We start from the raw sequence: 14,505 nt of genomic DNA on the forward strand, positions 1-14,505 counted from the left end.
CGCCCCTTCCGCCGCCGCCGCCGCCGCCGCGGGGAGCCCAGGGCGGCCGGGCCGGGCCGGGCGCGCAGAATGCTACGGTCCCTCTGGAGTTTCCTGAAGCGGCACAAGAAGAAATGCCTCGTCCTCGGCACCTTCCTCGGCGGTGAGTGCCCAGCGGCCGGGCCGAGGGACGGGGTCGGGCATGCGAGGAGCGGGACAGGCGGGGGCTGGGTCCGCGGGGCCTCCCCGCAGAGCGCTCCCGGATCCCTCCGGAACGGCCCCTCGGAGCCGGCCGTGCCAGGCGGGGTCTCCGCTGGCTGGAAGGGCACCGAACGCTGCCACCGAGCGCCGTGGGGAGAGCCCGGGTGGCGGCAGGGCTTTCCCCACAGGCAGGGAGGGCACTCTGCACGTAGTCCCTTAAGCCCTAAGAGAGGGACTCGGGCTGCCCGGGCGCTTCTGTGGCGAGTGGTCGCGTTGCTTTGAAAGAGTTTAACCGCGCACAGCAGGGATGACATTTTGCTGCTGTGCTTGGGACGGAGGCTGTGAAAGCCTCAACTTTCATATGTGACTTTTGCATTGAGGTGCCTTGTCAAAATATCACAGATTCACAGAGTTAGGTTGGAAAAGAGCACTGACACCACCGTGCCAGCTATTCCATGGCACCAAGTGCCCCGTGCAGTCTTTCATTAAACACCTCCAGGGACAGGTGACTCCACCACCTCCTTGGCGCTTCGTGGGCAGCCCATTGCAATGTCTAGTCACCCTTCCTGTGAAGAAATTCATCCTAATGTTCAACCTAAACCTCCACTGGGACAGCTTAAAACTGTGTCCTCCTGTTCTGTCAGATTGCCTGGGAGAAGAGGCCGACGCTTACCTGGATACAACCTTTCAGGGAGTTGTAGGGAGCGATAAGGTCTCCCTTGAGCCTCCTCTTCTCCAGACTAAACAACCCCAGCTTTCTCAGCTGCTCCTCGTAACACTTGTGCTCCAGACCCTTCACCGGCTTCGTTGGCCTTCTTTGGACAAATAGAGACAGGCTGCAGACACAAAACTTTCATGGAGAGGATTTGCATTAATTTTTCAAGTAGTTCTTTCTCCTCTAAGGCTTTTGTCTAACCTGTGTTGTGGTCATGGTCTAGTAAGCTCCCCCTTTACTAGGAGTTGTTATTGTTAGCTGGAGTTGGATTTAAAAAGGCGCATTGGATCTGTGTCTCTGTTTAATGATAAAGTGTATAACTGTGCAGCTGGAGATTGGATGCTTCTCAAAAGGTACAGCCATGTCTTTGCACACTTAGTCATCAGATGTACTTACATCCAATGTAAATGACACAGAAATCAATTTTACAGAGATTCTAAGGAAAGTTTGTGTTTATATTTGCCTGAACAGTTAAATATTCTGATGGCTACAGAGTTTTTGTGATACCTTTTGTCATATATTCAGGTGAGGTCCCCTGTGAAGGTGAGTGTGTCTGCTTCTGGCTTGCCTTGGTTCTTGTGTTGTCCACATCCTTTCATCATTCCTTTCTTCTGCGGTTTTCCCAAGAGTGCTAATTAATACATGATAATAGGTTAGATGGTGGTTACTGCAGTAGTGGTCAGACTGCTTCTCCAGTTCACTTCACCACCTGCAGGTTCTGTGACTCTGCAAGTGCAGCACAGTGTCCTGTTTACCACCACACTTAGATCCCACCATGTTAAGTAAACAGATTTGCTCTAATACACTTGGCTGTAACCTGCAAGGTGTTCCCCCTGCCCTTAACTCTCTGTGTGAGAGTGCTGGGTGGACAAATGGGAATAGTGAAAACATCAGTTGTCCCACTTTCAACTAGTAAACATGGATCAATGTCCAAGTGTGAAAGCAGGTACTGGGGAGCTTGAGATTCTTTGTGGTCCTGAAAATAGTAGCCTGAAATCCTAGATGCCTTCTGCTAGCCTGAAAAACAACCTAAAATCACTGAATTTACAGCTTTCTCCTAATATTTAGTATTGTTTATGTACAGGTCAGTGTCACTTCCACTAAAGTGCCGTTGACTGGATGAAGTGTACCTAAAAAAATAATAATCATGGACTAAAATAAAGTCATTTAAAGAATGATCAATCCAAAATCCAAAACAAAACCCCAAGATGCTTCTCCTCTAACAAGCATTTCAACTTCTGACTCAAAATATTGAACTGTGCTATCCTTTTCTGCTTGGATAAAACACCTATTTCCTCAGGCTATATAAGATTTGAGGACTCTGTAGAGAATTGGTTTTTCTGTGTTTGAGACTGAAGTAAACTGGGGCTTCTGCAAGCAAGTGAACATCATTAGCTGCCATCAGCTGCAACTTGCACCGTGGTATTTTAAGGCAGCCTGGGAGATGGAGTGATGTCCTGCAGAGTGCTGTGTTACAGGTGCTCAGCAGCTGAATCTTGACTGCTTTGGCTGTCAACCTATTTAGTCATGGATCAGATTTTAAAATAACTCCAGGAGCTATGGCAATTCCACCACCAATGAATCAAAATTTTGAAATCTGCAGTGGACTTTTCCCCAGAAAATACTGCCAAATCTTGAAAGGCAGAACACAGCTTTATGTGCTGCTTTTATTTGAGGACAGAATACGTGAAAGTGATTAAGTTGTTCAAGAAAAGCAGCCAAATCTGCTGATTTAATACCAGATCCTAGAATGTATGTCTCTCTGGTGTTTGGGTTTTTTTAAGAGCTGCAGGTGCATAATCTGGGAAGGAGGATGTAACAAGGAAAATGGGACATCATGGGATTTAATGATTTTAAGTCTTTAACTGGCACATGGTCAGAGATTAATGTGACTATTTAGTGATTCATTGGACAGTACAGAAGAGTCTCTACATTTTTACTGACTCAGGGTTGTATCAGTGTTGTGTTACTGAAGAATCATTGCACTGAAGTCTGAGTTGGTTGGTACCTTTTCCTCTGTTTACTGAGGTGGGTTCCTTGTGTATTATCTGTGACTGTCATTCCTAGTGTAATTTCTGTCAGTCCGAAACTACAACAGATTTTTCTGCTTATGGAGATGCAAACCTCACAAAATAACAGCTCAAATTGAGGGGAAAACCAAATAAAAAATAGGCGTGACTTTCTCTTAATCATAGAGTGGAGTTGAGAAGACCTCAACGTAGCAAAGACCCTGTACAAACCCTTTCTTCAGAAGTTGTTCTTTTAACAATATAAAATAAATTGCATGATAAAAAACCTTAAATCTCTTAAATCAAGCAAAATCTAGTGTTCTGGGACCAAACCTGCTAGAAATACATAAAATAGAGAGCGAGTGAGCTCACATGATGGAGCTGCAAGGACACATTAGGTTCACTAGTTCTTACTGGACAGGTAGATTAAAGTAGTTTTTATCTTGTTGCTCTGCATTCAAGGTAGATTTCAGTGGATATTATGAAATAATTCACCATTGAAATTCTATTGCTGCAGTAGAGAACAAGTTCAGGGTGTGTCTGCAATGTGTGGTTCGAATTTCAGTGGTGAATTAATTATTGCTGAATTTCATCTGTTGCAACCTTTGGCTTGCAAAAACACCATTTCAGTTCAAAAGTCTGTCTGCTTGCAGTGCAGGTTGGCTTGGTTTGTGATTGAGTACAGTGGCATTAAATGCGTTTTGGTGGGACTTGGTGCTGCCAAGAGAATAAGGCTTTAGTGCCTGCATATTTTAAAGATGGTTTTCAACTGTAACAGGACAGTTGTATGTCAGTTGATGCACAGGTTACTTGAACTTATGGACAAACCACAACTTACAGACCTGTCTATGTGTTGGAAGGATGAAAGCTTATGTATGTCACACAATTTATACATAACAAAACTCTTAAAACTGAGAGTTCCCCCCCCCCCTTTTTTTTTGTTTGAGGTAAGAATGGTGGTGAGGGCAGAGATTATATAGGGTTGTAAAGAAGTTTTCCGAAAACTTGATGTCTTCTAGTTACCTTCCCACCCCTCCATTCCACCTGTGAAGAAAAGAAAGGTTTGAGGGAGAGGGAAGTCATAACTTAGGTGATAGGAGAAATATCCTGCCTCTTCAAGGCTACGAGCATGAACATGTAAGAGCCTGCAGATTTTGTAAACTATTTGCATTACTTAAGTTTAGATGGGAAGAGCATATACAGTGCTACAGCCAAAGAGGGCTATGGAGACTAATCAGCACACATGTATCTGAAATCCAAGTGTTGCTGGGAACTGTGGACCCCAGGGGGCTCCCAGTGTTGTAGGACAGTGTTGTGGTTTAACCCCAGCTGGCAACCAATGCACCACAGAGCTGTTCACTCACCCTTCCACACACGCCCACCACCGCCAAGCCCTCCACAACCTCCCCAGTGGGATGAGGGAGAGAATCAGAACTGAGCGATGTCCAGCAGTCCCTGAGCAGTGCCCTCCCCCTCAGTCTTCCCCCTAGTTTGGTTGCTGAGCACGATATCCTGTGATGTAGGGTATTCCTTTGGTCGGCTGGGTTAAGATGTGCCCCCCTCCCAACTCCTTGTGCATCTGCTGCCTGTGCCCTGGTGGAGCAGTGTGAGAGGCAGAAAAGGCCTTGATGTTGTGCAAGCCCTGCTCAGCACTAGTGATAACATCTCTGTATTATCAACACTGTTCTCAGCACAAATCCAAAACACAGCCCCATACCAGCTACTGTGAAAAAGATTAACTCTAGCCCAATCAAATCCAGCACAGACAGCCAATACAAATGTAAATACATTTCACTTTGTAGATCAGTTTTTAAAAAATTGTAGTTTGAGATCCTTACTGAGGTTCCTGTATTAAAAGGTTCTTTCATCACGTGATGTAATCATAGTTTGTGCCACTCATCTGTTTCTGAGCTCTCCAGATCAGAAGCATTGGGTGAAGGTAAAAAAAGGTTTATGGAGGAATTATCTTTTGGGCAGTCTCATTACTTCTGAATTTTCTTAATTCCTGGTTTTGTATGAAACATACGGGAAAGATTTAGTATGAAGTTCCACCTATTCAAAAGTTTAGTTAATTATGAAACTTGTTGCTGCCACTTTTTGCAGACTTCCTATCCCATACTGAGAGGTAAAACTGAGTTATATTAGCTATTGTAAAATGTTGGTGTTTGCTTTGCTTGTTTATAATAACAGAAACTTCCAAATTTTCAGTTTAGTTTCTGACAGGTTCATTAGCTGATTTGACATTATTGCAGTTCTTGGGATGTGGCTTTCTCTGGTCCTGCTTACAAGTCAAGTGACAAGGTTTTCATGTGATGCCATCATTCTGGATTTCTTAGAAGTCTGTGTTATTTTCAAGTCTTCTGAATTAATGCAACGTGTATTAAGAGAGATACACACAGTTGTTCTAAAGTAAACTGTGAACACACATGCAGACCAAGTCCCAGGTTGGCAGCTCCGTGAAATGTCCCATAAGCCAGAGATTTGCAAAGGCTCTGCTGCTGTTTTCAGGCATGAGTGACTGGTGGGTGGAAGTTCATTGTCACAACTGATACCTGAATTTTCCAAGTGAGGTGCTGTATCCTCCAGCTGACTTAGAGGCACCTGTAAGCCATGCAGTTGGCAACAGAGATAGTCTGCTGCTGACAACCAAACTCCAAACTTACTTAAGCTGTGGATGTTGCAACTTTTACCTTGGTTAACTTCTAATGTATTGCATTCCCAAAGATGAGGATGATACCAGGTAAGTAACATCTGTTAGCAATGGGTCAAAGTTATGGCTTAGTTTAGGAGAGGGATGGAGAAATAAGACTATTGGAAGCTGGTGTTGTGATTGTTTTAGACAAGTGGTTTTTTTCTGGAAACTCCTTGTTAAACCTGGATGACTGCTACTGCAACTTTAAACCCTAAGGAGGCACAGCAGTTCTGAGTACAGAGCAGTAACACAGCTTTAACAATCAGATATTGAGCAAATAGTTGTCTCAATCTTAAAGCTGCTGCTCCAGCATATCACTTGAGGGCATGCACATGATTCTTCTTGAACTGTTTGCATGTCTGCCTATGTCTTGTCTACATTCAGGACTCACAACTTTTCTGCCAAAAAACCTGGAGTTAAAAGGATTCATTTTGGAGTGGGGAAAAGTAAACAAAAGTACTCATTTGGACAAATGACTCTGTTAATGTAATGTGAAAAATGTGGTGGGCTAAAATGATTGGAAAAATCTTGTGTTCAAAAATTATTTTCTAATGCTAAAAAAATTGTTTCTATTTCAGTACATCAGCTAAAAAAAAATCAATATCCTGTCAATTGTGTTCTAAGTAGATACTCTTGGCAGGAATTGTTATTTTTTAGGGAAAAATAATGAAATTTTTATTTATGAAGTCTCTTTTTTGGTTAACAATTTAGTGATCAAATCACATTTTTTATATGGCCCCATAATATTAAAATTTGTATCTGATGGAGTGAATATTCCACATGATAAATGGTCAGCTTGCCTAAATGCTGAAGCAAGAGAGAGACTTGTCCATTTCTATTTTATGAGGCTTTTGGGGAATAAATGGAAGTGACTGTGGTTGTTCCAAACTGATCTGGCTTGAAGTTGCCTATAAGGAAACATAATGCCAGTATAAATAGCTGGATTTTTTTGCAGCCATTACCACTGGAGTACAAAGTTGACAAGGCTTTTGAAATACTGATAATAGTTTTGGAGAACATTTTGAAAGGTTTTAGTCACCTAAAAATGTACTGAATTCAAAATCTTGGGGAGTTTGGGTTTGGATGGGGCTTGGGGAGGGGTTTGTTTGGTTTTTGGTGGGGTTTTGGTTTCTTTTTTTTAGTTTATATAGATTTGGTTTATAATAGTAACTTTGAAACTTTTAGCATTCAACTGTTAGATGCCTCATTTGTTCAAATAGTAACTTGTAAAATATGAAAATTGAAGAAAACTTTGTGACTGTGTGTTTGCAACTTTAGGAAGTATTTTGTGGAGAAAAAATAAGGAAGGACTTGATCTGCTATTCAGGCTTCTTCTGTGTATAGTTATTGACCTGACAGATTTGGAGCTGAGACTTTGTAGAGGAGTTTCAATACCTAAGAGTATTGCTCCACAGTAGACAGAACATGATCAGCTTGTACAATTGGCTTTTCTGTTGGAGTTGGTTCTTCCTTTATCTCTGTCCCACTGCCAATTGTCTCATGAGAGAACATGGGAAGCACTTTACACACCTGAATAGGTAGCTGCAGCTACCAGTGCATACAGGAGGAAGCAGATGAACTTGATACACAGGAGGTGTTGTAAGAAGCCCGAGGTGGAGGGCAAAGCAGCTTACAGTGGGCAAAGGTGCTGAGGGTAAGCCTAGAGGATGTAGTGGTATCTTGAGGAACAGCTTGGAAAATGGGGCAGAGATGAGGAAGGCTAAGAGGGCTCTGGGCAGCCTAGAGAGATCTCTGAACCTCTGGTGATGTGGGACGAGCAGCTAAGGGGAAGGGGGTGTATGTTGGGAGAGAAGAAAATGTAGAGAGAAAAATTTTGGTTGTTCTTTGTGGAAATGGGGATTTGTAGTGAGAGTGATGAGGGATGATCAGATCCTCAAGGGCAGAAGGGTGGGGCTGGAAAGTAGGAACTGTGCATGATAAAAAAGAAGAGCCACATCAAACCCCACTGAAGGTAAGGTTCTTCCTATGGAAGTTTCAGGACCAAATGAAGGAAGTGTTGGCCTGTTGCGTTTTTCACTCACGTGATTGTTAAGACTTGAGTTTTATCTCTCCCTTCTGCTAATTTTTAATCTCCAGATCTATGCGTTCATGTTTTTTTCCTCTATTCTTTTTTTGTTACCCTACATTTTTTCTCATTTTTGGTTCAGTCTTTTCAGTTGTTCACATTGCAGTAGTACCAAAATGTCTTCTGTGAATGGCAAGATATGTTTTCTCAGGAAATTTTCTTATACTTATTCAAGACATTTTAGTTTATTTTGAAAACATTATTTCCAAGTATTATTTTGTCAATCATTATTAAAATATCCAAGACCCACATACCCAAAAAACCCCACTATACACCCTTATGGTTTCAGATCAAAGCAAGGGGCTGAAGGGACCTTTCTCACTTTTTTAAAGCATCTTTTAATATGACTGTTTCTCTGTAGGAGTCTATTTACTGGGAAAATATGGGCAGAAGAAAATCAGAGAAATCCAAGAACGAGAGGCAGCTGAATACATTGCCCAAGCACGAAGGCAGTATCATTTTGAAAGTAATCAGAGGACGTGCAATATGACAGGTAAGAAAAGGAAATAGCTACTGTTCTTGATAGGTGGGGTTGCTTGGGGGTACATAACTGCATATTGTCAGGATGGAAGAAACAGATGAATTCAAAATCTTCAGAACTGGTGCATAAATAGAGTTGGTTTGCATAATAAAAAGTCTGAAGAACTGAGGCTTGAGGGGATTTTAGGGGATGTCTGAACCCTTATCTATCTATAATCATACAAGTATACATGCAGGTTACAATTTTTTGTCAGTTCAGGACCTTTTTGCCTTAAACTCCATGTGGTAGTGAGGTACAAAACAGCATCCAGATTCAAACACTACTGAATTTACAGCAGGATTATCGTATTAATTTTAGCCCATTATAGCACATGTGTATGTATATATATAGGTACATGGAGACCTTGTGGATTATTTTTACTTAGAAATAAGAAGCACATCGGTCCATTAGTTTCCTGCACAGGTAAAAGGTACCTGACTAGCTGAGGAGCAAAAAGTTGAAAGTGTTTTTCTTTCCGCACTGGTTTTAGGATTTTTGGAAAGGAGATGGCAGAGTAGAGTTTAACAAGTTCTTTGCCATTTTTGTAAATGCAGCACATTTAAAACTATTTTTGTAAAACAAATTGGGCAACTTTTTCTGTTAAAATTTTTAATGGCTTCTTGAGTGGCTATAAGTGCTTTCTGTGCACTTTGTTTACCCTGACCAGTTGATATTTCATTTTCATCTTTTCCATTTTATACTGCTGCGATTGATTTTCTTGTGAGGACTAAGTTTGTCTATACCCTTCTTTGTACAAAGTATCTTCTCTCTGGCAGCGTGCATGCCTGACAAGATTTTTCATACTTTGTTCTTAGTATCTATTATGTTTTCTATTTCCTATTCCTGTCATATAACAGCAGATCTGACACTGTTCTGAAAGTAAAGGCTTTTTTCCCCACTAGCTTTCTTTCATTTTAAACATACCTTTCTCTGTTTCTCTTGTTGGAAAAAACAAACCTCAGATCTTTTTCTTCTCACTTGGAGAAATGCAGTAGTGTAGGTTTTCACCAGATTTTCTTTTGGGAAGTTGGAGGGAAGATTTATATGCAGTATGTGAGCAGACATCTGCAGCTAGAGCTGATAAAAACACGTAGGAACAGTAAGGGCAGCACATCCCCAAGCTCATAAGAGGCACACAGGTTATTTATTGCACTTCTCAGTATTCCTGGGGTTTCCTGTTTTGCTTGTCCTCCCAGCTTTGCCTGTTGAGCAGCGGGACATACACTGTATAGCATCTATTGAGTGTGAGCTGGAGATAGGCTTATGATGGGGTTTCTTTTTGATGTTGATGGGGTTTGTTGTTTGTTTGTTTTTTTTTTTTCTTTTAATAATAGTACTGTCAATGCTTCCAACATTGAGGGATGCCTTAATGCATCAATTAAACTCCGAGAGTCTCACGTCTCTACTTAAAAATAGGTAAGACTATTTTAATTGTGCTAAAGTTCACTTGTTTTGATCACAAGTTGATTTCAAATTATATTATGTAGAGAACATGCAGGATTTTGGTTCTCTGTCCCCTTGAGTCACTAGTCTTAAAGTATTTCGAAATCACTATGTAAATATTCTGTGTCATGTTAGATATATTTTCATAGGTATGGCTGGCATTTTCCAAACATTACAATAAATTAGTCTCCTTCAAGGTTTTGCAGTGAGAACCATGTTTTTTGTTGAAATGCTTTTAAGTTATGTAGATAAAATACTTAAAGGATCTAGTCCTCACTCAAACAGGACAGAGTATCGAGTTGCTAATGGTCTGTTTGCAGAGATGTTTGTGTAATGTTTTCAAGTTCAGACTTGAGTAGTAGTGAAAAGTATCCAAGATGAAGTTGCAAATGGATGTAAGCAATGAAAAGTAATTTTTTTATTAGTAGTAGAACAAATAGGCACATGCCATACATTAAGAGAAATGCTTCCTTGTCAGAAAAAAACTGAATTTCCTTATTACTGCAGGAACCAATTCCCTATTTTTAAATACATAAAGTGCATACTAACATACCTTAAATGAAAACTGCTTGTCATCTGGCACAGAGTAAAAGTGTTTTGTGGGCAGTTAACACTGGGCTTCTGACTCACTCGAGTCTGTCTTTCTAGTTTACCTCCCACTGGTTTATTTATATAGCTATAACTTCAGATGTCCAGCATTTAATAGGTTACCAATTCAGTCACTTTATGTCAGTCAAGAAACTTCCCTAACAGGGCAACAGAATGAGACATTTAAAGGGGGAATTGCAGCCTGAACAATGTTTTTATAACAAATTATCTGAGAACTTGGAAATATAATTGAATATTATTTACTCTAAACAACAAGAAATTAGGAAAAATTAAATTTAATGGAATAAATGTATTTATCATAGTAAGAGTCTTAATGAAAAATTAAACTGAATGAACAAAAGAGCTTGTGGATCACCAGATATGTCCTCTGGACTGTGTAGCAAAATAGTCTACAACAGGTTGAAATCCTTTGGTCAGTAGTGAAGAAATATAATGCCATTTACATTATTTGATAGTGCTGAACTAAAAAAAGACATTATGTAAGTTATATAGGGGTCAAACTAATGCCAAAGTGCAGATGTTGGGCCTGAAAAGAGAAATGATTTCTGGTGAAAAATGTATTTTTCTTTTTATAAACTGGGTTACTGTAAAGTCTAGGTTAATTTGAACTCTCAGTCCTAAATACCTCAAGGTTAATTCTGATCGTAAGAAATTACAAAATGTTACCCTAAGTGACTTTTAGAATATAGCTTCCATGACAGATACACAGTAGCCATTCTTTACTGACAGTGCTTAACAGGTGAGAATGGCTGATGAAAGTTTTGGGTGGTTAGCTTGCTCTTAGCTCTGCTGCTAAGGTTATCTCTGGATAGTAGTTCTAAATATGCCACGTATCTTAGGCAGTTCAAGTGTATCTGTGCAATCTACAGTCTTGCTTTTTGACTGCAGAATATATAAAATTTTAGGGATTGATCAGGTCAAAACAGTGAACACACTTCAGCCAGAGAAAAGAGATCAACATATATTGTGTGGGTGGTGCAAGACTTCTTTCCCACAGATGGTCATGATCTTTTTGGTTTTTGATGACGAAATATAAACTTAAAACTCATCTCAGGCAATGGCAAATCTTGCAAGAAAGTAGGGTGTAGAAATGCTGATCCTTCACTTATTACACGCAAGCATGTACAGAAAGCCCTGCTGAACGAAGTCTCCATTAAATAGACAGAGAATCAAGGCTCCAAAAAACACCTCTTTGTACCATCAGTGTGGTTTTCCTGATTGTTTAATGTAGTAATTCAAAATTGATCATATAAGTGTGTAATTGACATGACTAAATGCTAAATTTATACATTACATTTTGGATATCTTTTCTGTGGCTTCATAGTGTGTTGTTTATGTACTGCTTTCTTGAATAAGGCAAATAGATATAGACCTGAATCTGATCTGAATAATTATGGTAGCTAAATGAGCTCACCTTAGAGCACTGTTATTTAATTTAAAATATTTATTAATTTCCAAGGAAAATATACTTCTTATTAATATTTCCATTTATTTTTCCCACAGGCCAGCAAACAAGTTAGAAATATGGGAGGATTTAAAGATAATAAGTAAGTGGAAATGAGAGGTTACATCTGCATAATTGTTTAGCTTAAATTTAAAATGTCTTTCACGCCATTTACAAAGTACACTTTACACTGGGTTGTTGTTTCAGTAGATGTGAAACTAGTGTAACACACTACCTGGCAAACCTCCTCCCTGCCCCCTGTCCCAAAGGGTCCTTATGAAGGAACCTTTCTTAGCTTGGAGACTAAGGTGAAGAATGTTATTGACCTTCATGTTACTCAGCTCGAGAAAACTTTGTGAGACCTTTCTGTGTCACCACAAAAAGATCAAACTAGCTTTTCAGAAATTCTGTGCTGAACTTAGTGGAAAATGGCAGTCAGGAATGCAGGCCAGCTCTTGCACAGCCAGCACTTTCCTCTTTTTGTGCCTGTTGGAGGGAACCACCATAGCAGTGGTCAGGAGCCTTTTGGTTCATCTTCTTATTTATTGGCTAAAGAAGCAGTGAAGGAAAACCAAGAAGGTCAGATAATTAAGTTGCGAAATACCATTGTTATGGTTTTCCTTTCTTTTGTTTTTTTTTTCTCCTTTCCACAAGGCCCTTACAGATCCTACTTTTGAACTTACACCTTCCTTCTTGTGTCTTTTCTACTCTGCCTTCATCTATATGTATTCATGTCACTTCTGTACATCCTCCTGGCCTACTGGCTGGTAGCTGATGCTAATTTTAATTTTCTTTCATTAGATCCTAGCTGCTCCTGCCTGAGGCAGCTTTTTTCTCAAGCTGCTGTTATGCCTTCTGCGTCTTAATTGCATGATAAGGGCTAAGATACACTGTGTATTTCCTGGCCTAATAAAGTGAATATTTTCCTTCTGGAGCAACTTGTATAATTTTTATTTTTCTCAATAACTTTTGTAATGTGCACAATGACATTAATACAGGACTTCAAATGGGATACCCTAGATTTAGCTCCAGCACATTAGACTTATGACCATCTTGGGTATGTGTTGTGAAAACGTGTTATGACAACCAGTAAGAGAAATGTGACTATGTATTTAAAAATCATCAGCACTTTTTGATTCTTGGAGAACACTTTCCTTGATTCACCTTTATTTCTTTGAGTTTGGAGTTATTTTGTTTTATCTTTTCAAGGTTTCACAAGAAGCATCGTAGCTGTGTATAGTACCTGTATGCTGGTAGTTCTTTTGCGAGTCCAGTTAAATATTATTGGTGGTTACATCTACCTGGATAATGCTGCGCTCAGCAAAAATGGCACAGTAAGTTTCTTGGTTTGTTTCTAAGGTAGAACTTGGAGGTGGAAGCATTATTTGGTGCAAGATAAAAGGGGTGTAACTTATGAGTATCAGAATGAATACTTCTTGCAAGAGTGGGAAATGTGGAAGCATTACTAGAAGCAAGATACATTGATGTCTTTTTAATATACTCCAAATTTGGATGATTTGATGAGGCTATTGCTTAACTCAATACTAGCAGTATTGAAGAATATCTTTTGTCTGCATTTTTCTTGCTTGTTCACGTCTAAACACTAACAGGAAGTTATAGACTGAAGGGAAGTTCTGGCCAGGTGGAGGTCGGTCTCTTCTCCCAGGCAGTCAGCAACAGGACAAGGGGACACGGGCTCAAGCTCTGCCAGGGGAAATTTAAGTTGGATATCAGAAAAAAATTCTTTCCAGAGAGAGTAATCAGGCTTTAGAATGGCCTGCCCAGAGAGGTGGTGGATTCACCATCCCTGGAGATTTTCAAATGCAGATTGGATGTGGCACTGAGTGCCATGATCTGGTAAATGGACTGGAGTTGGACTAAGGGCTGGACTTGATGATCTCGGAGGTCTTTTCCAACCCAATCAATTCTATGATTCTTTGCTTTAATTTCTTGTGGCACAGTAATACTGTGTGAATGTTCCAAAATGTGTATGCAAATGTACATAAATACTTACGTCTTCCTAGCACATGCATGAATTCCACCAGTTTAATTTCTCTAGGATTAAAGCAAATAAATGTTGTCTTTGATATTTTTACTGTTTTGTTGAACTCCAAAAGGCCATCTACCCAAATGCCTGCTGGTGCGGCCCAGCAACATAGAAGACAGGCGTTTTGTTTATACAGTGTATCTAACACTGCTCAGTAAATATAGATCAATTCCACAGTAAGCAAGTACCCACTGTAGAGAGTGAGAGCTGCAAATTGTTGCACAGCTCATCTAAAATAATGGATACAAAGTTCGATTAGTTCTCATGTGCCCCCCTTTGATAGCCCCTGCTGAGAGTCAAGGAACAGCATGTCGAGGCAGGTCTGAGAGAAGCTTTCATTAGGGAGGCCAGGGTTGACTAAGGTCAAACTTCATTTTGTAAAACCTTAAAAAGCTTTTCGAGAGCAGGATGAGTTTGGACTGGAAACATGTTTCCTTTCTGTTACTTTTTCAGTACAGAAGTGGATAGACAGAGCCAACTCTGAGGCACTTAACTGGAGCAAATTGGGATCCTGTCTCACTTCTGAAAGCTTCTAATCTTTTGTTAGGTTTCAGCATAAATAATGTACTCTACTAGGCTTGATTTCTGGGGTGGGGAGGATCTAGTTGCATGTATAATGCAGGTTTTTAAGAGTTTTTCTGTATATGAATGAAAAGTGAAAGAGTTTTCTATGCCACTGAAGATGGAAGAGAGATCTATATAGGACCAAAGGAAATAATGCCATAAGACTTATGAAAGATCCAGAAGTTAATGGAAGGAA

General features: G+C 40.1%; 1 protein-coding gene across 2 annotated transcripts in view; it reads left to right on the forward strand.

Annotated features, from left to right (window-relative positions):
- PEX3 (peroxisomal biogenesis factor 3) overlaps positions 1–14,505 on the forward strand; it is a 19,126-nt gene continuing 4,621 nt past the window's right edge. The window contains exons 1-5 of one of the 2 annotated variants that reach the window (XM_071549217.1): positions 1–142; positions 8,044–8,175; positions 9,537–9,618; positions 11,758–11,801; positions 12,908–13,032. In XM_071549217.1, the coding sequence (XP_071405318.1) occupies positions 70–142; positions 8,044–8,175; positions 9,537–9,618; positions 11,758–11,801; positions 12,908–13,032 (456 nt within the window). In that variant the 5' untranslated portion in view covers positions 1–69. Of the gene's footprint in view, positions 143–7,319; positions 7,569–8,043; positions 8,176–9,536; positions 9,619–11,757; positions 11,802–12,907; positions 13,033–14,505 lie in introns of those variants that run through there. The other variant, XM_071549218.1, reaches the window with a different exon arrangement.

Source organism: Pithys albifrons, chromosome 2 (assembly GCF_047495875.1).
Source record: "Pithys albifrons albifrons isolate INPA30051 chromosome 2, PitAlb_v1, whole genome shotgun sequence".
Classification (NCBI taxonomy): Eukaryota; Metazoa; Chordata; class Aves; order Passeriformes; family Thamnophilidae; genus Pithys; species Pithys albifrons.